Here is a 26197-nt window from a genome sequence, read left to right on the forward strand (position 1 = left end):
GAAGAGGACTATCTAAAGAGCCGCTGCTAACATTTTCAGATAATCACTTCGACCATCCCTCGCGGTTGGGGAGTTGTCTACACGGCAAGGCAACTATTTGTGAGAAAAAGAAAAGATATGTTGGGCTGTTATAAAGGAAATACTTTGAGGGTTTCTAGTTCAGGCTTTGTGCAGGGGGAGTCTCAGTTTGCTCATCTGTAAAATGGGGTTAATACCTACCCCACGTGGTTATGAAGATTACAGAAGGGACGTCAGAAGAGCCAGGCACCTAGGACAGAGCCTGGTACAGAAGTATTCAGTAAACGTCGATTCCCTGTGGGAAAACACTTCATAACCACACAGGGTCTGATGAACCCTCTCTCCCCTTTCAATTAATTCCCAGTTACACGGTCCTGGGGATCATAAAAAATGCCTCTTCCCTGTCTCTCCTCTCCAGGACAAGGAAGTGGCCCGCTCCCGTCCCTCGGTTCCGAAGCTTCTGCCTCCCAGGACAGCCCAGTCCCCCGGGGTGCGAAGGTCGAGGGTGGGGGGAGGAGAGCAGCGTCCTCGGCCTGCGCAGCGCACTGGGGACCCGGAGGCGATGGGGAGGCGGGCGCAGCCGACCCAAGGGTGGAGAAGGGGGACGGCGAAGGACGCGCGTTCCCGGGCTCGTGACCGCCGGCGGCCAGGGGAGCCGGCGCGCAGACAGCCTCGGAGATGGCAGGCGACGGGGACCGGCGCGTCATGGACACCCTCCACCTGCTGCTGCTGGTGGCCGCCCTGCCCCTGGCGGCCCGGGGGGTCAGACACCGAGGCTCGGCGGACTGGATCCAGGAGAAGGTGAGCGGCTGCCGCTGCGTGACTCTACCTGCGCTGCTGGTGCGGCGTGCGGGCACCCGGGGTCGGGAGATCCCACCTTGGCAGGGTGGGAGGCGGGCAGAGCCGCGCTCGCCGGCCCAGGCAGCGGTGCCGGCAAAGGGCACCCGGAGGAATCCGGGCTCTGCCTCCTCGTCGGGGTGCCTCACTGGCCCGGGGGCTGCTTTGGAGACGCCACGGGAGCAGAGTGATGTCACCAGCCTCCCCTCGGCTGCGGTCTGATGCGGGTAGCGATAGGCACAGGAAGTGTGTCTAGCCGGCGGCGCCCGAGCGCGGAGGTGGGGGCGCTTCGCGGCGCCGCCGCCCACTCGGGACCCCAGAGGCCAGCGGTCGCGGCGCTTGGCGGCCGCGGGGGTGCCGGGCGCGCGGGGTGTGTGTGTGTGTGTGTGCCCAGCGCTCCCCCACCGCTGCATCCGCGGACGCCCTTGAGACGTTGGAGTTTCCATGCAGTCTCGGGACGGATGTGTGTTACGGTTTGCTTTAGGTTTTTAAGCGCAGCTGCTCTAACTGGAGACCAGCTTCACTTTAAAATATTTTTTTCTTAAAAGAGAATAAATGCAGTTGTCAGAGCGATGGATCTAGCTGTAAGTGGAAATTCATATAAAGAACTTAGGTTGCAGGTTTCCTCTGTGTGAAGTAAATAGGTTCAAAGTTATTTCCTTTTTCTTGTGTAACAGTTTTGAATTCAGGACATTGCTAGGGAATTATGCATACGTTAATGGTATTGGAGTAAAATGGTATGCTTTTAAAAATACTAAGAAAAGCAGTAAAGGGTTGTGAACTTTGACAGTGTTGTGGAACAGATCTTTTAAATGCTTACGGTATGCTTGTATTTCCTCACACGGTGGGAAAACAGGGCACACTGGTGAATGTACCGGCCCTGTCCGGGTCACATGCAGACTCACACGCAACCACCCGCATGTGTATGTGAATGGCCCACTTCGGTTCTCTGTGTTGTTTCCTTTGCTTCACCGTTTAGACGCTACAACGTGCCCCTGCTTACAGGTGGAGACTACCAGCCACAGGGACCCTGGAGAGGATGTGGGAAGGCAACTCAAGAATAACTGCATTAGAAGAAAAACTTTCCATGGGCGTTCAGTAGGAGTAACATCCTTTAAGGGACATTGAGTCCCATACTTAAGTCCTTTTCTTCTCCACTTCACCCTTAGTACCTTCCTGGTCAGAAATTGGGAAGGGGGCATTAATAACCAGAATATGGAGCCACACCAAATGTGTCTTTCTGATTCATCTAAATGGGTGAATAAGTAAGATGGGAACTGTTTGAATGAGCTGTTCTTTAGGAATCATTTGTAGGCAAGATGCATTTGTAGGTGGGAGAAGGTGTTGGATTCTGGACACGTTTTGAACTAATGAGAACTTAACTTTGGAGAAAAGTCTTTTAAAGCATGAATCCCTTTTATATTTATTTTAAGAAGCTTCTAGTCACTGTTCTACTAGAAAACTGGATGCTTTCAAATGCCATAAGCAAATGAAGCGAATGGCAAAATCAGCCATGACAATTCCCAATTTCTGGTCCCCTCCTCCCGTATTCTGTAGACCTGCAGGTGGCTGGTACAGTTTGCAGCCTGGGAAATGAATTGGTCCATACTAAAATACATGCCTTCCTGCTATATTCGGCATTTAATTATATTAGTCATTGAGGTACACTGGTCTGCCAAAAGCTGAGGTTTAGTAAAGAAAACATTGATTCTGAATCTGTTTTCTTTATTTTGAACCAAAAGTGTGTCTCTTTCAGTGGCATCTAGAACGTAAAAACTACTTGATGGTTGAGTTCCGAGGACTGTGATTTGGCTATTTGAAATCTGCAGACATTTTCCCATAGAAGCAGTAATGTAAATGGTTAGATTCTCAGGGTGGCCTACAGGTGTATATTTAGAGGCATTGGCATCTGAGCACCAGGACTCTTATATACAATCAACCTCACAGTGCCCCTGGGGGGAGGGGAGATTCATCCCCAATTTACCCCTGACCACTCCTACACCGGTGAACTGAAGAGCTTTCCTCTGTCTTCCTCCACTCTCTTCTCCAAGGTAAATGAGTCCTGGCTGGTGGTGTAGGAAACAGTGTTCAGTTAGTGAAGGAGGGTGGGACTGGTGGGAGGGTTGGGGGGGCCAGAGCAAGAGCTTATTTCTCTTTTTCTGGGTTATAGTGGACCCTAAATAGAATTTCAAAATAGATAGTTTGTTTCTGGAAACTTCTCTCCTATTTCTCCCCTTTCCTGATCTCCCTCTTGGAGCTTGAAGGTTGTTATTCTGGGGGTTGACCATATTCCCAAACTACTTCTCTGGAATCCTGTCCCAACTTTGATCTTCAACCCTGTTTCTTTGGTACAGATCCATTCCTTTGGTACAACCTTGTCAACTGGCTATTAAAAAGAATCTCATTACATCGGCCCTCTCTTAGGTGTGAGAGACTGATAGGAAGATGACTGTTAGGAAGTTTGCATTATTTTTTTAAAGGAAGCTATTAGTTAAAAAGTATGGCTTCTTTGGAAATCTCCCAATTATAAAGTTAGCATGCTTATTTTAGAAAATTAGGAAAATACAGAAAAGTAAAAGAAAACTATTGTCAACCATAGTCCCGCATTCAGAGATAATTGCTGTTAACCATTTTGGTATTTTTATTCCTAGTTTCTCTCTCTTTCTCTCTCTCTCCTTTCTTTCTATACATATATATATCATATTCATATGCACACACATACACGTGTATATATGATGTGTATTTTTATTTATAGAAATGGATAACAATTATACCAATCTTGTAGGTTTTTATGAGAATAGAGCTATCCATGTAAAGCACTTAGCACCATGCTGCCCTATAGTAAATGCTCAATAAAGACTAATTGTTTATTTTTTAAAATAACACACATGAATAGTTCTTTCATACTAGAGATTATGCTGCATATATGGTTTTATATTTTATTAAGTCACTTAAAAGTATGAGTATCTCCTTGAGCCAGTAAAATTCACTGAAATCATCACTTGATGATTGCAAAATCATCCATATTCTATAATTTATCCTCTTGTTGTTGGATATTTAGGTTGTTTCCAAACTTGCTCTTTCATAAAGTTGGGAACCAATGTATTTTAATTGGTAGGATTTTCCTTTATTGTAACAAAGGTGAACATTTCAAGTCATATTGGATGTGGAGGGGCAGATTTTTTGAACAGAGGAACCATATATGGGAGGTTTGGCCTCCCCTAGGGGTCTCTCTCTGGGATCATCTCTGCACGCTGTTACTGCTGTCTTCAGCACTTCCCATTGTTCTGCTTCTGGAGTTACACATATTCTGAAAGTTTTTAGGGTTCCCCTCTTCCATGGTTTTAAAAGTCCTTAACCATTCACCGTTTTACCCACCTTGATTCTTAGGGAAACAGCAATGGAGACTCCAAGGCAGGCATGAGGAGGTCAGTGGTAGGCAGGGCATTGGTGGGGGGAGAAAGACAAAATGTGCCATTTTTGAGCTTCTACCACCTGGCGAGTAAGTACTATGACGTCCTTACAGATCATTAAGCCTTTCCTAGTCACAGCCAGTAAGTCAGGGACCTGGGATTTGACTCTGAATTGTCAGTTCAAAGCCTACACTGCTTTTCTTTTAGGTAGAGGACTCCTTGTGTTGAAAGAAGACAGAACTTTATCTTATTCAGTTCTCAACTTTTCCACAACTGCATTTGTCATGTCAGAGGCATCGGACACACGGAAGGGATTTCTGTAAATGCTGGCTGGGTTGAACCTACCGGTAGACACAGGAGTGAATCTGAGTGCTGTCTAGGAGACACTCAAATGGGATGAGAACTGGAATTGAAATTGCTGGGCTTCTCTAATGATCTCCCTTTAAGTCAATGGCATGGGACCTCAAATCCCCTCGCAAGTGGGGCCAACTCTACAAATTATGTAATTAAAACCCTCTTTGGCCTGGCACCGTCTGATTAGTCTAGAGGAGATGTTTCAGGATATCTGGTTCACACTTCTCTAGCTAAGAGAGTCTTGTCACCCAAAGCAGACTTACTGTCCTTTCTGCCTGGCTGAACAGACAAGGCAGGGGCTGTAATAGAGACTCATTCCTCTGAGAATGCCTATACCAAAGAAACTTGTCTATGTGCCTTTTAAGTGAAATAAGCCTAGACTAACTTGGGGTTTGCATTTAACACTGGGCTCAACACTGTTTTTGCCTCATTGACTTTCCTCATGTCCAGCCCGCACTTTCTTTCCAGGTTTCTCCTCTCACTCTTTCCTCTTCTCTCCACATAGATTTTTATATTTCCTGGGTTCTGAGAGTGAGGCTCCATGAAAGCTGATTGGGCACCATTTTGGTTGGAAGAGTCCAGTGCTTTTCTGTACAAGGCTTTAATGCCTAGGAAGGCTTAAATAATTAACGGAGTGTGGTGGTTTCCCCTTCTCTGTCCTTCACTGACTGGGAAGCTTTTATTTGTATGGTTTTACGGGAGCATCTTTCCTTCCAGGAGGGCAGGGAGAGGGGGGCTCTTTACTGAATCAAGTTGATTAAATGGTTGAGCCCAGGAGATTGAGGAGTAACACATGTAACTCTGGGTATTGAGAAGCATCAGTCAATGGGCCTGTCTGCTGCACTTAGCCTTCATTCTTCCACCAAGCAGTTTTTGGTGCTATTTCTCAACTATATTTCATCTACTGTATCTGTTACAGCTGGCAGTGCTGGAGGGTTATTTGTCTTGTTCCTGTTCTTTCTTAAATCTCTTAAGAACTCTTTCATACATTGCCATAAATTGCCTGTTTAAACATGAGCTTGATTTCCTCCCACCGTGGACATGCAGTGAAGGACCTGGTTCACAGGACCCAGGGAGGCTCTGGGATGGAGTAATGGACACTAAACAGAAAAGGAGTCACTGGTCAGACAGCCTTCCTGACACAACAGGTCTCGGTTGTCACAGAGACATTAAAAGAGAGCAAAGACACCAAAATTGAATCACAGCCCTTTCTAGCCCTTTGCAGCAGGTAGCTTCTCGTTTCTCCTGTCTTTATAATTGCTTGGACATTTAACTGATTTGATATTTTTAATGCTCATTTTCCTTTATTATTATGTGTAGACACAGACTTAGTGAAGACAATTTCAGAGAGACCTTTCATCTGTCAATTCCTTATTTGATGACCACACCCAATATTGACTGAGTACTCAGTACGCCCCGGGGTGCCACGTGGCTGCAGGAGGGGCTAGGATATAAAGACAGTCCTTGCCCTCGAAATCAGATGCTAAACAAGTCAACACACCAGAAAGTGGTCTCCAAGTCATAACCTGAGTAAGCAGGAGAGTCAGGTGAAGAGGGAGGAAAAAGCCTGCAAGCTGGAAGTCACCGCAGGCGCAAATGCTGTGACAGGGCAGAGTCTCCCACTGCTTTGGGACTGGGAGGGAGGCCAGGGCGACTGAAGCAGGGTGCACTGGGGCAAGTGGCCCTGCCTGGGGGCGGCGAGGCAGCAGGAAAGACCAGACGGGCTCCTGTCGGCCTGCTTAAGTAGTAATTAACCATAGATGTCATCCCACTTCTTGCCTCCAGTTCCTTCTTCGTCCTTTCACATTTCTGTTGTTTTGTCTGTTAGAGTCAGCTTTCTTCTCAAAGTGCTGTTTGAGAGCTAACTTAAGGACTGAGATCCTGAATGTAGCAAGGAATTTAAAGCCTGCCGTGACAAATTTATGCAGGAAATACATTTAAAAATATATTATGAGTAAACAAAGACAAACCTTAAAAGGTTCAGCACAGCATTCACATTTGGGATTACCATCCAGGGTAATGAGGCAGAGAGGCAGGGAGGCAGAGCAGAAGGGCACGGGACTGGGAATCCACAGAATCCAGATATTTTCATTGACTTACCTGGAGCTCTCCTACCACCTTGGGAAAATCATCTGGTCTCTATGAACCTCAGTTTCCACTGACATAAATCCAGGAGGTTGGACTAGATCATCTCTAAGTTGTCTTTTCAGCTCCAAATTCTATACTTCTTTTGTGTTTGATAGAAGGTAACAGAATGACAACTTGTTGAATGTTTACTATGACTGCTTACATCTATTAGCTCACTTAATTATAATTACTCTAGGAAGTAGGTGATATTGCCTCCATTTTACAGATGAGGAAATTGAGCCTTAGAGAGGTTAAGTAACCTCCCAGCGTTACAGCTAGTGAGTGGTGGGGGGCTGAGTTGAGAGTGTGTGTCTGTACCCACAGCCCATGCTCTTTGCATGATCACCCCAGAGGGTAACGTTGAGACATAGCAAAAGGTAGATGAGTGTAAGGCATTGGGACGTTAGCATTCTTTAATTCCACAGTTTCTCACTAGCTACATGGAGTGAAAATACCTATGTGATTACTGAGATACAAACAGCACCAACATGGGAGCTGGGAAGAGCTGGGAAGTAGACAGGGCTCCTCCAGCTTCTGTTTTGCATTCCAAAGAACTTACTATCCTTTCATTACCTTCATCATTCCCCTTAGGGAAGAAATCAGCTGATCATCATGCACTTCCCTGTGGGAAGAGTAACACCTTCCAACACTGAGTGTCTGATAAACATGCAATGAATGAATGATTAATCACAAGAAAATACAGCATGTATAAAGTCATATCCAAAATACAAATTTGATTTTTATGTTTATTTTGGTCTTTAAGTTAAGGTTAACTCAGCTAATAGGTAAATGTTTCTAAGAGTGTGAGTGTTAATAGAATTTTAAAATAATTTTTACTGAAGATAAAAAGTGTACTATCTAGTGGGTTATAGACTCATCAAACTCTGGCTGCAAGGAATTTCAACGATCATCTAGTTTAGAGCTGTCCAATAAAATTATATGATGAGAAGCACGTATGTAATTTTAGGTTCTCTAGTAGCTGCATTAAAAAAGTAAAAAGCAATAGGTGAAATTAATTTTAATGTGTTTTATGTAACTCAATATATGAAATTTCAATATGTAATCACCATAAGACTTATTAATGGGATTTTTTTCTTTTTTTTTAATTATTCAAAGTCTTTGAAATCTAATGTGAATATTACACTTAGAGCCCCTCTCAATTCAACTAGCTACATTTCAAGAGCTTAGTGGTCATATGTGGCTAGTGGCAACCATATTGGACAGTGAAGATGTAGCTCAAATTCCTTTATTAGTTTTTTTCAGGGGAATGAGAAGTTAAGGGACCTACCCAAAGTCATACAACCTATAAACGACAGCCAGACACTCCAAGACAGTGCTTCTTCTATAATGCCACATTGCCTTTTATAAAGTCATTGTGCTAACAAAGTATAATTGTTCTGTTGGCTGCAGTTTTGTAAATGTTGGGTTTTCTTAAGAATAGGAGATCAATAATTGATATTTTAAATCTTAGTTTTACAAAGCACTTGTACTAAAATGATTAAAAGTTACACAGGAAGTGCCAAATACTAATTCTCAGGTTCAAGGCATTATGTTCATTTTGTTTTTAAAATAAGCTGCCAAGGGTGGCTCAGGCGGTTAAGCGGCTGCCTTCGGCTCAGGTCATGATCCCAGGGTCCTGGGCCCCACGTCAGGCTCCCTGCTCAGCGGAGAGCATGCTTTTTCCTCTCCCTCTCCCTGCTGTTCTGCCTGCTTGTGCTCTCTCTCTCTCTCTCTGTCAAATAAATAAATAAAATCTTTAAAAAAAATAAAAAATAAAAAAATAAAATAAAATAAGCTGCCAAAACAGTGTGACTTTCTAGATCTGAGGGGCCAGTTTTAGAGTTGAGTAGTTTAATTTGCTTTATGACATAAGAGCTCTCTTTTCAGTCTGAGGTTCAAAGGAAATAGTTCTCTATTGCAAATGTCTCAGGGTTAAATCTTGACTATTTTATGAAATGATAGCCAGTTAAATGATGTTATTCAATCCTCAGTATTATCACCAACCAGCCATTTTGAACTCATCATCTCTTCGACAAGTTGCAGAAGGCACCAATATTTCTGAAATGTGGGAAAACGACTTACAACCATTGCTGATAGAGCGCTATCCCGGATCCCCTGGAAGCTATGCTGCTCGCCAGGTAAGGATGCAGCCCACACACCTGAAGGTTGTTGAACACTTTGCTTTCACATGAGAGATATGACACATGTCCCAAGTTCTGAGTTGTCTGATATTCAGATCTGTCATCTCATCTTATTATTCACCAAAATAAGCAACTCAGACAATCAAACAACTGAGAGTGAATGCCTGTTCTGAGCTGAGTGCTACATGTTAATCTAAATCAATTCATGTGTGCAATCTCTGTTGGGGTACAGTAGGAGATAACGTACTAAGTATTCAACTCCTGGTCATTTCTATAACACACCCCTAGGCACCCAACCATGTTTTCTTGGACCCTAACCCCCCCCAAACAGCCCTAGGAGGTTCTTGCCTGAAAATTCTGGGCCAAGGGTGAGTTACTGTCCTATCAGGGCCTTCATTCCTCGTGGGAAATTGTATTCTCCCTGGGGGGAAAGTTGAGATCAGTGATAAGCTACTTGCACCAGTGTGGTGCTTCTGAAACTTCCCGCTCTAACACTTGTTAAAAAAAAAAAATAGTAAAAATTTTTTAAAAAATTACATTTTATACACACAAAATAAAAATAGATTTAAATGACACAAAAGTCTCATGAAAAAAATCCGCACTCTTCTTACCTGCGTTACCTGGGATTTACTCTGATATTGTTAATTTTACTTTACTAGCTGTTTTGTTTTGTTTTTTAATGCTGGTCATGACCCAGTGAACTGATTTCAAGATCCACTGATTTTTACCATTGCAGTTTGAAAGACGCTGCTGTAGAGAGTAAATTAAACTATAGCTGGGCTAGACCTTGAATGTCTCTGCCTCCTTGGTGCCAGTCCAAAGTGATCTGATATCCTACCTCTGAATGATTGTTTTTTTTTTTTTTCAAAATAGCCCCATTTCAAGGGGCAGCTCGAGAAAAATGGGGAGTGACTGGCCCCTCAAATCCTCCTCTGAGAGTACTCCACCTGCCTAATTCTCCAGGCCAAAAGACCTTGGCACCCCGCTTCTGTGCTAGAGTGACACCTGCAAGGCCCAGCAACACAGCTGTTGGGCTCATCCTTTGTGCCCAGTGTATGGCTCCTGCCTTTCTTGTCTAGTCCAGATAGTCATTGTTGTTGCTCCATTAGGCTCCTGTTTCTCCTAAGAAATTAGACAGTGGAGACCCAAAGAGCACCTTAGTTCTTTCTAACCTTTAGGCAGAGTGAGGAATAATAATGATGATGGCTGACTTTCATGGAGAACTGTTTTTTTTTGTCAAGCACTTTATGGAGTTCTTTGCATGGATTTTCTCATTCGGTCCTGACAACAGTGCTCTCATGTGGGTACTATTATTATCATAGTGCTACAGATCGAAAAGGCACATGAGTTACATGAGTTAACTTTTTCGGACTTATACACATAGTAGTGATGAGACCAGAATTTGGATCCAAGTCTGCTTGACTTCACTATCTCTAAAGAGCAGTGGCTAGGAGGAACCAACTCTGGAGTATGTGTTCACAGTCTCCAGCTTTGGATCTTCTCTTGCCTGAGGTGGAGAGTGAGACACATACCATTCATTTCAGTGATATTCCCTGGGCCTTAGCTCCCGAGCATTTTCTTTTCTTTTCTTTCTTTTTTTTTTTCCTGAGCATTTCTTAAAGGAAGCTCAGGATGCTTATGGGGACTTTCCAAAATCGTCAGTTCCTCACTAGAAAAAAAAAAAAAATTAGGTCTGTAGATTCACTCATTCAATTCAACTTTTTTCATTTCCCCATACCATTTGATCAGAAGGCTCTATATACCCAGAAACATTTATGAATACTTCAGACCTGAGGGTCCTTGCCTGCAGGCTTTAGAAATCCATAAACTCAACAAATATCGCTATTTGGATCTGTATTTAGCTTTCAACAGAATATATAGCATAAATAATACACATAGACACTGTTGTGATTAAAAAATACATTAAATTGACTGAACCCATGACACTTTCCATGCCGTATGGGGTGGAGGCAAATGAGAAGTTTATTGACAGTATTTTGGAATGTGCTGGGACCTGTTTGCTGGGCTGCTTATGCATTTTCTAGCTCACGTGGCAGTAATCTGAACAGGATGGTTATGATAGAAATGTCACTTAGAGATTCAATTTTGTAATTTTTCAAGAAGAAAATCACCATGAATATTTAGAGAGCTGTCCCCTAAGCTGTGGAAGATAAAATGTTTCCGCTTTAGAAGATGAGGTACATGACATTTAGGTTATGATGAGGGAGTTATGCTAATGGACTCCATTTGACCAGGATCAGTACCTGTCACTCAGAACTAAGTTCAAACACGAATGGTGGAAAATCTACTTTTTTTCCTGAGACCTTGTTGAGCACCTGATTAGATGTTTTATCATTTATAGAGTTTCGGGGTTATAACTAGAGAAGACTCTCAAATCTAAAGATACGTGGGCTTGGTATAAAGTTGATTATTGTGTTGACCTTTGCAGTTATCAATAAAGATATGCTTTGCTATAGATTCTTTTTCAAAGAATAATATGGGAACAATGTCCCATAGTCTTCATTTTTTTAAGGGGGGTGCAAATTGTGAGGAAAAAGAGAGAATCCCAAGTAGACTCCATGCTGAGTGCAGAGCGCAATGCGAGGGCTCGATCTCACAACCCTGAGATCATGACCTGAGCCAAAATCAAGAGTCAGATACTTAACCAACTGAGCCACCCAGGCACCCTCCATAGTCTCCATTTTTATTGCCCTGATCAATGAGCCTAAAGATACCTATTGGATTTTTAGAATGTATGTTTTTAGGAGAGATTTTATTTGTAAAATAAATAGTTTGAGTGAAATTTTGGGGTATTTCAGTGACTTCTCTCTGAGCTAGGAATAAAAAATGGTTTAAAAATCAGGATGATAAAATCTCACTAAGGAGCAAGCCAGAAACTTTGCCTACCAGAGGCAAGCTAGAAACCTCAGGGCTAAAACCCCCTATAGATGAACAGTACATCTGAGAAGCTGAAGCTGGGCTTCTTTAGCTGAAAGTGTGGATATCCCTGGGTTAAGGGTCTTGGGCAGAGAGTGTTCATCGTGGAGCTGGAGAGACTTGTATGTGTACCATCCAAGAAGGAATAGGTACCCTGAAGTCCCCAGTGGCAGAATTCAGCGTCCTGACAATGATCTGTTTGTAGACTTTGTGCAAATACTGTAGAATCTGCTTCCTCCAAACAAACAAACCTGGTCTACTACTATCATTGTTTCTTGGAACCTGGAAATGAGAATTTAAATGAAATTAAATTAGACCCAGGTTCATTCACTAATGTTAACCTAAAATGCCCAGGCCTGCCCCCCATGCTGGAAGTAGAATGTCATATTTATGTCTATCTTTCTCTCTTTTCCTCTCTCACTCTCTGTCTCTCTCCTTGTCTCTACCTTTATCCTTTTTGGCTCTATGCGATGTTTGTCTATCTCTGTCTGCATCTCTCTCTGTCTCTATCTATCCATCTCTATCTCTCTTCATCTTTCTTTTTCTCCCTTCTCCACTCCAAAAAATAAATCAGTAATAATCCAAAATACAATCTATATCCTAAACTGCATTTTGCACTCCTGGTGGGCTTGAGTTCTTTCTACCTGGCTTCAGGAAGCACTCCCTGCTTAGGGCATTCTAGTGAGCAGAACAGTAATTTTGGGAGCCTACTCTAGAGAATTGTAGTGGGAACTTGCAGACTAAGGCTGAAAGCCAAAAGCACAGCAAGGGATATTGGTGACCTAATTAGGGTATGGAGCCAATTCGATTGTTTATAAAGAAATTCGTTGCTAAGATAATTAAATATTTATACTGCATAAAAAAGTTTGCTTCAGGGAGAACCCTTCTGGGGGCATTTGCTGATGCTTTTGTGGATTTTAGTGTCAACATAAGGTATCAGAAATTATGTCCACAACCTGTTTAGGAGTTGAGAAATGAGTTTGTGTGTGAGACCTTAGCTGAACAAAGCTAACAGATATATATTTTTTTAAATCTCAATTCATTTTTGTAAGCATACAGGCTGCTATTGGTTTTGGAGTAGTTCATCATCTGGATACCAGATGTTCTGGAGTATATGCCTTTTTTTTTTTTTTAAGATGACCCTTTTTATGGAAAAAAATTTCTTTTCCTTGAATTCTAGGAATAACTATTTTCATATTCTGTGGAAAGCTTATCTGAGGTGCACAGTGATTTCTCTCTATTCAAACTACCAATGTTTGGTATCTAATTTTATGTATTCCCCCTGAGACTAATTTATTAGTTATAATCAGCCCATATTTAGTGATAGCTTACTGTGAGCAAAGCCCAGTATTAAGAATTGTGGATGAAAACAAAGCAAATGAGATGTGAACGACGATTTCAAAAAGGTTAGAAACATTTCCTTTTTATTACTTAAAGAAAGAACTTGTAAACTTGAAATCAAAAAGGTAAGGGACTGCAAACACATACTATTGTGGCCAAAGTCCACCACACTAAAGAAAGCAGGGAGCGAGAATCAGGAGACTGTTTGTTTATTTGGCTTTTGCGGGGTTTAGTGGAGAATCACTGTCCTCTCTCTGGTTTAGTTAGTTTCCTGGAAGCTTCCTGCCACAGTTTTTCCAAAGCCTTTGCCTTTGTGTCATGTCACATTAGTTATGACAGGCCACACAAGAGTTGGCTATGCTGGAAAATCTTGTAATTCCTTGGTAGGGGGGAGCCCCCAAAAAACAAACAAACAAAAAAGACAAAACCCTTCCATTCTTTTCCAGTTATTATGAGTTATTTGTTTATCACTTCAAAGTCCATCCCTACTGGATGTTAATTGTGGAACAAATTGCCAGTTCTGGCGATGGTTAGTTTTTCATTTGATGTTTTCCACCAGTCCTTTCAGGCAAACTTACAAAGATGTATGCAATATTTCAACATAAAATAAAATAAATGAAACCTACTGAGAAAAATGAGGTGAAGGGAAAATGGAGGTGGGAAAGGGCAAGGGAACAGCAGTTAGCTCACCGTAGCTCCTCACACCATGCATTCTAGACTCTTCAGGAAGACACTGCCAGACTCAGAAGCAGTGTTTCTTTTCCATCTGCAACCTATCAGCTACCATTTGCTGTTCTTGCCCTCAGAGAGCTGAGGGTAGGAGTTGAGACCTATAGGATCTTAGCATATCTGACTTCTCAAAATGTCTTCTCAGCCTCCTAGAAATATTGCAAGTGGACTTTAATACGTACTGAATTCTACTGACACGTAGAAATGACCCTGCTTTATTGTTAAATGAGAACAGCAAGGGGCAGAATAATGTGTAATGTAGGTTCTATTCCTATAAAAGCATGTACCCCTTCACCAATTACATGTTTGTGTGCTAGTATATGTTCATATAAACAATAAGAATAGTGTGGAAAGATATACATTAGACTAATGGGGCGCCTGGGTGGCTCAGTTGGTTAAGCGTCTGTCTTCAGCTCAGGTCATGGTCTCATGGTCTCAGGATTCTAGGATTGAGCCCCAATGTCAGGCTTCCTGCTCAGTAGGGAGCCTGCTTCTCCCTCTCCCTCTGCCCCTCCTCACTCTCTTTCTCTCTCTCTCAAATAAACAAATAAAATCTTAAAAAAAGAGAAAGATACACATCAGACTATTAACATTGGTTAAGACTAACAATTGATTGGGATTGCTTTGCAGGGCGACAGTTAGGGGAGAGGGAGAGGGATAGCTTTTCCTTTAATCATCCTTGCTATTAATTCTGTAACCATGTGTTGCGCTTTTAACTTGAAAGGCATCACACAAAATTAAAAAATATATATATTTATATAGTTAACCAGTGGAAACTGTCCAGATCTGAAATTTTGGTTTTTCTTTTGATCAGCACATCATGCAGAGAATTCAGAGACTTCAAGCTGACTGGGTCTTGGAAGTAGACACCTTCTTGAGCCAGACACCCTATGGGTACCGGTCTTTCTCAAATATCATCAGCACCCTCAATCCCAGTGCTAAGCGACACCTGGTCCTCGCCTGTCACTACGACTCCAAGTATTTTCACCCTTGGGACAACCAGGTGTTTGTGGGAGCCACTGATTCAGCCGTGCCATGCGCAATGATGTTGGAACTTGCCCGTGCCTTAGATAAGCAACTCCTTTCCTTGGAGGTATTTGTTTCCTCCTCGTAGATTCTTGGGATAAAACACATTAGAAGAACTCAGAGTGAATTCTAGAATCCGTGGTGGGGGGGGGGGGAGTAAGAAGGCCATTTAGAAATGTAGACTTTCAGGACATTTTGTGCTAATTTGTTGCAAAATGATGTGAGGTTGAATGAATATTAATTGGAAGGTTACACTATGATACGCGAAAGTGAATTTATTCACTGGCACTTGATTGCTTAATTTGGCATACATATTAAGTGAAATACTACATTTCTTTGCCAAAAATGAAGCAGGTGGACGTTTGGTACAGGCGTATGTATGAGAAGTATGTTTTTTTCTTCTTGTTTCTGTAGCCACGAAACATCACAACCTTCTAATCTGAGAGATGTGGCTCTTGAGTTGGGGGGAGGGGGCCGCTGTAAAGTGGTGCTAAGAGTGGGTAATTCAGACATATCAAGATGAAAAGCATGCAGCAGAAATGCATTATTGTTATTATCTGTGAATCTCGGCTCAATTTTATGTAGCATAGTAGAGCTTTTGTTATGTTCTCAGTTCAAAATACTTCTGGGACTCTCAGATGTTATTTCAGTCCCTGTTCTTAAGGGTATATTGGAAAAAAGTGCTAAGCTAGATGAAGACATTTTGTTCAGATATCACCCATAACCAAGTAAACACAACAAAGCAAAACCAAAAATCTTGGTTCGCAGGCAACAAATACCTTTTTTTCCCCCTCAGAGCTTTATGAAGGGGCCAGCCTTTGCTACAATGGGGGTAAAGAAGTAAAAGGTTTATCTTGTAATGGAAGTAGTAGAGATATTGGATCTATTTTTGCTGGATATGCTGAACTTGAAGAAAGCAAGAATTGTTTGTAACCTCTCCGCATCCTTTTCACCATTTTTTGTTTTGTTTTGTTTCTTGAACCTTCTATAATGTCTTTGTCTCATTCTCTGCTCTGCTTTCAACTAATACCTTTCCCCAGCAATTGGGTGAGAGAGTTCAGAAGCTGATTATAAAAGTCTAATTTTTCATGTTTGCATTCTAGGGTAAGGACTTTAAGTGAAAGGCATAGTCTGTGTAGTGGGTGTGTTTTCTCTGGGTGAGTTCCTTTGCCTTTTTCTATGTAGTTCATACCTGCTTTTAGTGACTAGAAACAGAAAGGGCTGAATGAGTTGTTGGTTGGACACCCCCATTTTAAAAAATACACATGCATTCTCTTAATTACCCTTTTCTCATAGAAGTAGCAGTGATGTGGACAAATAAAAAAAAGGACTAGTTTTAATTGAAATGTGAAGAGTATCAGATTCATTTTTCCAGTCGTATTTTAACTAAACGTGTATTAAGGAGTTGTTTTAAGTTCTTCAGTTGTCATGGATTAGGTAGGTGGTAGTGGAATGTGACGTGGGAGAGGACAGGAGAATAGACTAGCTTATGGCTCCAACTCTGTGCAGCCCTCCAGTGGTAAGATTACAGTTAGACATTCCCATCTTTTGCCTTCCCAGTGTAGCAGGTTCTAGGTTCTCATTCCTTGACTCTGGACTTGGTTGTTTGATTGTCTTGGCCAATGGGATGCTAGTAGATGTGACAAAAACAGAGACTGGAGACGAGCTTGTGGAATGGGGCTTGATTTCTCATATCTTTGCCATAAGGGCATGCCCTGGTTGGCCCGCTGATCCACTGGGGAGGATAAGACATGTGGAGCAGAGCCAACCTTAATGATGGCATGGTGAGGCAGAGCTCCTCTCACCAAACCCAGTCTAGATCAGTTGTCCCCCAGCTGATCTACAGACTCAGGAGGACACATGAGTGTTGCTTTAAGCCCCTCAGTTTGGGGTGGGTTTTTTTGGGGGGGTGGGTTTTTATAACTTATTATTGCGGCATTAGCCTCGGATGGGGAAAGACCACAGATAATTCACCTACTTGTTGACCCTGGCAACTAGACATTTATCATAGTACCATGAAGGACTGAAAGACCTTCATAAATCAGGCTACACAGATTTTCCCAGCTCCAAGACTGTTGTTACCAGAAATCGAGGGCCACTGTTATTGTCCTGCTAATCCCGAACAAAACAAAAAGAGCAGGGTGCCTCATGGGACTCAGGATCATTGTCCACATAGTCTACTCTTGTCTTAATGATTGGAACAGAAAGTAAACCATTGCACTGAACACTAGAGTCACTCAGCTGTTGAAATTTCAGTGAGGCACCTGAACATTTAAGCCTACAAAGTGTGAAAACTACCTGCTTTTGCTTCTTCCCTAGGCATGAGTGGAATCTCTGGTCCCAGGCAATTTATTCTGCTCTGGCATTTCATTATTATGCTCTTTGGTTTGGAGTTAGAACTTTGGAACCAGTCAAGGCCCTTTAAACGACTGGAAACTTAGCATGTCTCCATTGAAGTATGTACCTTATACCTTTTGTCGATGAGAAAATCTGTTTAATTACTTAGTAGTTATTAAACCCTGAATACGTATGTATTGTACAGACAAACACATCCTGTGCTTAATGCTGTCAGGAGTTATGGAGAGACTCAAGAGTGTAATAAATTACACTTTTTTATTACATATTTTATTATTTTCTTGTCATCTAATTAAGGAGCGATATTAAAACAATTGCAATGATTAGCATACAGAGATAACTTAGTTTTCAGATGATAAAGACATTTTTTTCCATCTTAGGAAATCACCCTAAATCAGGAAAATTCCATCTTTGAAGAAACTAGGGAACATTGTGTTAATGGGAACCACAATATGAAGACAGAAGGTAAATGGAGAAATGGCAAATGACATATCCAAGTAGAGAGAAGTCATATTCCCCAGAGTGAGGAGGAAATGGAGAAGTCAGTGGTCCCCTGACAGAATCCTGGAGTGGCTCAGGGATTGGTGGAGAAAGTGAGGGAGGTATAAGTGAGGCTGGGGCGGGGGGCAGCATTTATAAGTCTGCACAAAGAGCACTGGGATATGTAGATGAAAATACCAAGTAGGCACCCGATTGCCCCACAGTGAAGCCAACCAATCCGTGTCTCTAATCAATGTTTTAGTACATTATTCTTTATTTTTTTAAAGATTTATTTATTTATTTATTTTTAGAGAGTGGTGGGGAGAGGGGCAGAGGGAGAAAATCTCAAGCAGACTCTCTGCTGAGCACGGAGCCCAACATGGGGCTCAATCCCACGACCTTGTGATCATGACGTGAGCTGAAATCAAGAGTTGGATGCTCAACCAACTGAACCACCCAGGCACTCCTAGTACTTTACTCTTTAATATGAATGAACACAAAGGACGACCAGATATTTGAGGACAGTCTCCAGCATGAAAGAAAGGGAGTAAAACAATATGAATTGAAAAATGAATTCAAAGGAAATAAAGCACAAGGAGCAGGAGATAACTTAAGGGACACTGTTTTAAATATCCTTAGAGATTAAAAAAAAATAAAAAAATAAATATCCTTAGAGAGATAAGATGAGACATGCTGTCCATAACAGATTAGGGAGATCTCTGATTCAGTTCAGTCTGATGGGAGCATAGCCCCAGTACTGTGCTGAGGTGGAGAGAGCGAATGGTTGTATATTTTTCTCCACGCAGGTCTGCTGCATGCAGGCATAAAGTAGGCAGAAAGTTGGTCTAAAGGTTATATTTTTGCCGTGTGAGTTTGACGAAGGCAGAGAGAGGCCAGGAAGTTGAGGATGTATGCAAACGAGTGGTTAGAATGATTGTGGAATTTAAGCTGAATATGGAGTGAAGGACTTCATGGGATTGAAGGACTGTGAACAGGTGAAGGATTCAATAGATCAGGGATTCCAGTGGGGCTGGAGGACTGTGGAGGGTAGGGTACCAGAAGGACTCATGTGAAAAGAGAGGTGACAGTGAAAAGTATAAAATCGATCAGAATCCTACTAGCCCTTCTAAGTTCTGCTCAAATATTGACTCATAATGTCTTCCTTGACACCCCAAGGATTTGACGTCTCATTTTTTTTTAAATTTAGCTTTGTGCAGTGGCAGTATCGTAGCCAATGAGGTTTATCTGAGGCGCGATTATTGCTAATTGAAAACTTTTTTTAAATTTTATTTTAGTCACCATACATTACATCATCAGTTCTTGATGCAGTGTTCCATGATTCATTGTTTGCATATAACACCCAGTGCTCCATGCAGTACGTGCCCTCCTTAATACCCATCACCGAGCTAACCCGTCCCCCCACCCCTCTCCCCTCTAGAACCCTCAGTTTGTTTCTCAGAGTCCATCGTCTCTCATGGTTCATCTCCCCCTCCGATTCCCCCCCCTTCATTTTTCCCTTCCTACTATCTTCTTTTTTTTAACATATAATGTATTATTTGTTTCAGATTGACCTCTCATTCTATCCAATTCCCAGAAAAGTTTTATGTTGCATCTGTGACCCTTGGCACACTTTGTCCTGTTCACATATTTGTATTATCTTTCCTGACCCAAGTGACGTGTAGACTCCTTCAAAGGAGAGGCTGTAATTATTATTCTTTGAGTCCCTGTTGCATTCCTAAGGCAGATCCTTGAACCTAGATTCAGTGAAAAAATTACAGACTCAAATAAAGTGGGAAACAAGGAAGATTTGCAGTTGTTTCAGGTTGTGTTCCCTGGCACACACACTGACATGGAGTTTAGCATTTAGGTCCTTTCTGAGGGAGTAGCCCTGGTTTAAGAGCTGCCGCAAGGAGGGGAGAGAAATGGGATTAGGCAGAGGAAGTCAATCCGCCGTTCAGGTTCAACAATAGGCTCAGCCAACCCTGGGGAGCTCTGGAGGTGGAATGGTCCTATAGAGCCCGTAGGACCTGCTTAGATCAGTCATTGGATATAGGACACGCCCATGGCTGAGGCAGTCCCTAAAAGGACTAACTGCTGAAGACCTGAAGACAGCTCTCCTGGTGGCAGGGGCAACACACCCTTCTCGAAGGAAACTGGGTGTGTATCACCTTGTCCACAATGACAGTTTCACAGTTTCAAATTTCTCTAAGGAATTAGAAAACATATAAAACTTCTGTATTCAGAGAGAGTGGGGAAAAGTGAAATTTACATGGGTGAAGACCGTGGGAAATGGGATGATTTTTGGAGGTGAAGTGGTACAAAATCCATTTTGGCAATTTTCACCTGCTTTGGTATCTTCCTTTTCTTCGTGGCCTGTCTTTTTGCCAGGTTAATAGGAAACCATGCTGTTTTTTTAAATCCTCACAGTGTTTTTGTTATCTTTTTACTATTCTTTTTTACCAGAATATTCCAGATTCCAAGCCAGATCTCTCACTGCAGCTAATTTTCTTTGATGGGGAAGAGGCTTTACTTCATTGGTCTCTTCGTGATTCTCTGTATGGGTCTCGGCACTTAGCTCCCAAGATGGCATCAACCCCACACCCACCTGGAGCGAAAGACACCAACCAACTGCACGGCATGGTTAGTCTGGGGAATTCTCATGGTGCTGCAGCTGCAGGCTCTGCCTCAAAGGAAAACAAAGCTAGCGCCAATTAAAGACCTAAAAATGCCACGGCATTCTTGGAGCAGAGTGTTTATTATAGAACATTCCTTGGCAGGCATTGGGCTTTTGAGGAATCCCAGAACTAAAAGGAATGATTCTGGGTTAGAAGTTATGTTTGACTGAGCTTAATTAAAATGATGTAAAAAAATCAGATTAAGAAGACATCAGATTCAGTTCGATCCAATGGGAGCACGTTCCCTAGTTCTGTATAGAGATGGTGAGAGCAAATCCCTTCTTTGAGGCCTCTATAAAGCCTGAGGAGGCTGAGGTCTTGGGAACTGGAGTGTGAGTGAGACATGGCATAGGGGATGGGAGTGAAGAATTTCCTTGGTGACCTCAAAAAGTGTTATAATGACTCTGAGTGTATATGTGACATTGTGTCCGATGTGTTTTGGTCTAATTTGTTGCCATAGGGATGGAAACATTTTTGATTCTGCCTTAAAATCCTGCTCTTATTTTCAAGTAATGGGTGCAACACATGGTTCCATTTTAATTCGCATTTCTGGGCCCATCCCTAGTCCCTCACCTCTCGCTACTCTGTTTTTCTTCCCATATATGACCTTCACGCAGTCTTACATCTTCACTAACCCCAGCTTGGAACCTCATGCTACCCTTGAAATTTCATTTCACCCTGGGCCTTCATCCATTCCTGCCTTCACCCTACCTGTGAACTGAAAGCCTGTTCCTAACCCCCTCCACGCATCCCTTTCCTTTGCCATATCACTGACCTTCACCCTGTGAGTCCAGATGGCCACATTTCGTGTCCTCTGTGGCTCTAACACATCATGCCGGCATTACCTCCAACTTGTTTTTTGGCAGCTCATAATGGGGCCGGGGAGTATGGTTGGCTCCTCATTCAGTCCTTTGGCGTAGCTAAAAAGCATTCAGAGGAGGAGAGACCAGGTTGATCAGGAGGAGGAACAAAGTTATTTATCAGTCCAAATATATGAATCCATAATGATGGTTAAGGCCTTTTTTATTCCCCCCCAAAAAACTCTTAGTAGCTTATCCAACTTTGTAAATATAGTCTTATTTCAAACAAACTTATTTTCCCTCAATGAATACATTTAATCATCACTCATGAGCTAATAGGTATTATGTCTTTAGAATCATAGACTCTGTAGGTATTTATCTACTATGTGTCAGGATCTGTGCTACATATCTACCCACATGTTATCTCATTTATATAAATCAGGAGTTCTTAATGTGGGGGTTAGTCTTCAGGGAGTCCTCAAGCCTGCTGATGTTTTATGGCTCAAACGAGAAACACTGGAGTAATTATGGAGACTTATCAGAAGGGGCCTTTAAAAACCAGCAAGTTTGAGCTTCTGGTTTGATGGAAAAGAAAATGGAGATCCAGAGACAGTAGGTCACAGAGCCCGTAGTCAAGCAATATTTCCTTTATGCTGCTTTGAGGAATAAATAGTTACTACCCAGGTGCTTTCCTGTAGGGAGCTCTAACATTTATAGACTATGGATATAAGGACTAATTAGAATGGAACAGAGAGGCTTGGAATCCCATCTGAAAATAAAAGTAAATTTATTCTTTTTTGATCTACAAAATATTATCTAAATGTCCTCTTTCTAATTTATCCTTAATGATATGCTTTTGGGGTTACAGACACAAAAATCTACATTTTGCCATTTGTCCCCATTGCATAAGCAAGATTTTTTAAAAGTTCTTCAAAATATCTCCCTCTCCCACTCCCCCTGCTGTGTTCCCTCTCTCGCTGTGTCTCTCTCTGTGTCAAATAAATAAATAAAATCTTCAAAAAAAGGGGGCGCCTGGGTGGCTCAGTCATTAAGCATCTGCCTTCGGCTCAGGTCATGATCCCAGGGTCCCTGCTGAGCAGGGAGCCTGCTTCTCCCTCTCCCACTCCCCCTGCTTGTGTTCCCCCTCTCACTGTGTCTCTCTCTGTCAAGTAAATAAATACAATCTTAAAAAAAAAGTTCTTCAAAATAATCAGCTTACAATGTTATTAAACCTTTTGTTCACTTATAGAGCTCCCTGGATTATTCTTAATTGTTAAAATGCGGTTAGTTTTGACTGATTGTTTTTTTCCATTGATGAATATGAAACGTGTTTTGGTGACAGGGATTAAACAATTTTTTTTCTCTCTTAGGATTTATTGGTCTTATTGGATTTAATTGGAGCTCCCAACCCAACATTTCTCAATTTTTTTCCCAAATCTGCCAGATGGTTTCATAGACTTGAAGCAATTGGTAAGCACCACTGTCACTAAATAGTCAACTTAGTTCCTTCCTACGGACAAACGCTACATGTTAAAATTTAAAATCTATAACAAAAAAAAAAAGAAAAAAGAAAATTCAAAATCTATGACTTAAATATATGATTTGAAAATATACTTTGCTGGTTTTTTTTCTTGCTTTACTGATTAGTTTATTGTTCCTATTTATCTTTTTCAGTAGGCCCACTTTATTTCCCTGCATGAGACTACATTTGGAACTGGAAACATACAAGGCTACCTTTAATATTTGCATATCCCTAGCAATGGTTTGAAAATATTTTCTCAGAGTCCTGTGTGCAGTGTATGGAATGCATGTCTAGGGAAAACACTCAGAAAAGCATGCTGGCTATTGATGACTGTTATGATCCTTATGATACCAAAAGGCATTCTTTAATTTTCCTTCTTTTTTTTGTCTCTGTCTTTGTCAACTTCTATTTCCTACCTTGTTCAGACATGATTTTCCTTTAAATCTAGAACCATCTCGATTTTCTAAGGAAGTAAGAGATCGGAATGCAAGAGAAAGCCAGGATCCTTCAAAAGTCATTTAAGGGACAGTGTTGTGTCAGTTAAATGATAGTAGTCTAGTCTAGACCAGGTCAAGCCAGGCCAGACAAAGAAACAAAATAGCTATGGCTCAAAAGAGAGATGTGGGATTTGGAGAAGGAAAAGGGAAATGACTTCTTTCCTTCATACTTGCACTACTCCTTCCTACCTCGTAACACACACACACACACACACACACACACACACACAGCCAATTGGCATCAGGGGGAGATGAAAATGAGATAGATCTTTAATGATAAATGATAAAATCCAGGCCAGAAGACCTGCTTTTGAGGCAAGAAACTTCAGGCTAGGAATTTCTTAGTAGCTACATAAACTTCCTGGAGTGGGATAGAATTGTATTTTTTCTAAGCAGCGGGGAAAAACACTACCCTCTCAATTCATACTTTTGCCATGAGTTCAGAATTTGCCAATATCCAAATCTAGAATATTATAAGAGAAACTTTTACCTGAGTCTCAGGCAAACCTGTGTCCCCCCCCCCAACCTTTTTCCTGTGGTTTTCTCATTCTCCATCTCTCCATTGTCCCACTCACTATCTACCTCTAAGGAGGTCCTTATGTGTAAAGCTAGAGCCCATGTGTGGTTCTTCTTTCCATGTATGTACCCAAGTTCAGCCCAGATGCTTACTGTCAGGGGTGTAGTTGGGCTCACGGCTGCATATTGTTTAAAAAGTGATGGCCACATATGCTGAGATTTCAAATTCCTTCTGCATTCTGAGCATTGTTCAGATAAGAATTGATAATCATCTACTGTCTAATTGTCATCTGCAGAACATGAACTCCACAGATTAGGTTTGCTCAAGGATCACTCTTCGGAGAGGTGGTATTTCCAGAATTATGGTTATGGAGGTGTGATTCAGGATGACCATATTCCATTTTTAAGAAGAGGTAATGTGTGTGTATGTGCGGGCACATATGCATTTTTTACTTATTGTATATTTATTGTATTTTGTGTATTTGCAACAATCTAGAAGGGTGAGGAGCCATTACATTTAATTACTCGATAGATTAAATCATCCACTAATCATCTCACGACTTCTATTTTTTTCATGAAAGTCATTCCAAATCCTTAAGCCCCCACCCCCATTCCAGAATATTCATAAAAGCTCATATTCTACTGACCTTGCCTTCTTACTCATAGGGTAAGATTATAGTCTTACACTTTGTGTAACTCTGGTGTTTTTTGATTAATAGGGAAGCAATACCCTTGATGTCAATGGTGGAAGTCTAAATCAACTCAAGGGCTCTTGTAGTAGCCTCCCAATTGGTCTCTAGCTTTTGCTGTTGCTTCCCTATTCTTTACATAGGAGCTAGAGTTATCTTTTAAAAATGTAAATCAAATTATGTTTCTTCCGGAGGCCTGGGTGGCTCAGTCCATTAAGCATCTGCCTTTGGCTCAGGTCATGATCCCAGAGTCCTGGGATTGAGTCCCGCATCGGGCTTCCTGCTCAGTGGGAATCCTGCTTCTTCCTCTGCCTGCCTCTCCCCCTGCTGTGCTTTCTCTCTCTCTCTCCCTTCCTCCCTCTCTGACAAATAAAGAAATAAAATCTTTAAAAAAATTATGTTTCTTTCTTGTTTTAAAGCTCTGGTGGCTTGCCATCATGTAGAATAAGACCCAAAGTCTTTACCATGACCTACAAATGCCTCCTTTTTCTGACTCTGTTCCTCGCCAACATCTCCTCCTGCCTTTCTCTGTAATTACTGCTCTGATCCAGCTACATTGTCCTCCTACTGTTCCTCAAGCAGGCCAAGCATACTCCTACCTCAGGACCTTTGCACTTACTAATCCTGCTGCCTGGAATGCTCATCCTCAGATCTTTGCCCAGCCTGCTTTCTCCTTTGTTGCATGTCTCTAACTAAATGTGAGATTCTCAAAGAGGCCTTCCCTGACTTTAAATACATCTTTCTTGGTCCAGCTGTCTGCCCCTCATTCTCTATTCCCCTACCTTGTTTTATTATTCTTTAGAACCCTTATCATTCTCTAAAATTACTTTTATATTTGTTTACTTGTTTCTTTCTTTACTGGAATGTAAGCTCTGGAGGAGTAGGGCTTTGCGTTTTCACTGATGAAATCTCAACATCTCGAATAGTGACTGGTACGTAGTAGGCACTTTATAATTATTTACTGAATTAATAGACATTTGGTTAATGAATGAGTGGCTTTGGAGTAAAAGGGTAAGATACAAGGAAGTACATAGAAAATGCTAAATTATCAGCTGTCTTTATATGGAACCGAGCTCCCACTCAGACTTGTGCTTGAAGAATGATACTTTCTACTTTGTGGAAACACACACTTAATTACCATTTGGTTCTTTCTTATTAGGTGTTCCAGTTTTGCATCTGATCCCATTTCCTTTCCCTGAAGTCTGGCACACCATGGATGACAATGAAGAAAATTTGGATGAAACAACCATTAACAATCTAAACAAAATCTTACAAGTCTTTGTGTTAGAGTACCTTCATTTGTAATATTCTGTCTTGGTTTATGGTAATTGTATCTAGTTTCACATTCAGAAGTCAAGGCACAACTTAAAATAATCTCACTCTGGACAAATGTCATGTGGAACTTCCATCCTATAGATTCATTCTGTAGGTGTCTTTGAATATGTGATCAATAAATTCTAGATTTACCTCGTGTCCTAAATCGTTCATTAATTTTCATCTAGAGATGAAGAAAGAAAAATGTTAGGAAAGCAGAAAATAAATATCTTTAGATAAGAAACTATGAAACTAAATCAGATTCATATATACAGTATTATGGTCTTCCAAATAGTACTTAGATATGATGGCGATGTGCAATGTGTAGCCTTGGTTTTATGGTTTTTTTTTTACTTGAGAATCTCTCACTTATAATACAAAACAGAGATGTAGTTTGAGGACCTTCAAATTTCTTTGAGAAATCTT

General features: G+C 41.6%; 1 protein-coding gene and 1 non-coding gene across 3 annotated transcripts; both read left to right on the top strand.

Annotated features, from left to right (window-relative positions):
* Window positions 1-551: 551 nt before the first annotated feature.
* QPCT (glutaminyl-peptide cyclotransferase) lies at window positions 552-25937 on the top strand. Of its 2 annotated transcripts, XM_027622548.2 has the most exons (7): window positions 552-819; window positions 8741-8887; window positions 14712-14990; window positions 20222-20398; window positions 22604-22703; window positions 24065-24181; window positions 25617-25937. In XM_027622548.2, the coding sequence occupies exons 1-7, from the start codon at window positions 697-699 to the stop codon at window positions 25760-25762; spliced, it is 1089 nt and encodes a 362-aa protein (XP_027478349.1). In that variant the 5' UTR covers window positions 552-696; the 3' UTR covers window positions 25763-25937. The 2 variants fall into 2 exon arrangements, with proteins under 2 accessions (XP_027478349.1, XP_027478350.1); XM_027622549.2 differs by lacking the exon at window positions 14712-14990.
* Window positions 18964-19103, top strand: LOC113938860. The gene has a single exon (XR_003525045.1). It is a non-coding gene; the product is annotated as a U4 spliceosomal RNA (small nuclear RNA).
* Window positions 25938-26197: the final 260 nt, after the last annotated feature.

The sequence above is a fragment of the Zalophus californianus genome, chromosome 8 (genome assembly GCF_009762305.2).
Source record: "Zalophus californianus isolate mZalCal1 chromosome 8, mZalCal1.pri.v2, whole genome shotgun sequence".
Lineage (NCBI taxonomy): Eukaryota > Metazoa > Chordata > Mammalia > Carnivora > Otariidae > Zalophus > Zalophus californianus.

Coding starts and splice junctions, on each gene's coding strand:
- QPCT (XM_027622548.2), top strand. CDS start 697: ATGGCAGGCGACGGGGACCGGCGCGTCATGGACACCCTCCACCTGCTG. Junction 14,991..20,221: donor AGCAACTCCTTTCCTTGGAG/GTATTTGTTTCC, acceptor CTTTTTTACCAG/AATATTCCAGATTCCAAGCC. Junction 20,399..22,603: donor CCAACCAACTGCACGGCATG/GTTAGTCTGGGG, acceptor TTTCTCTCTTAG/GATTTATTGGTCTTATTGGA.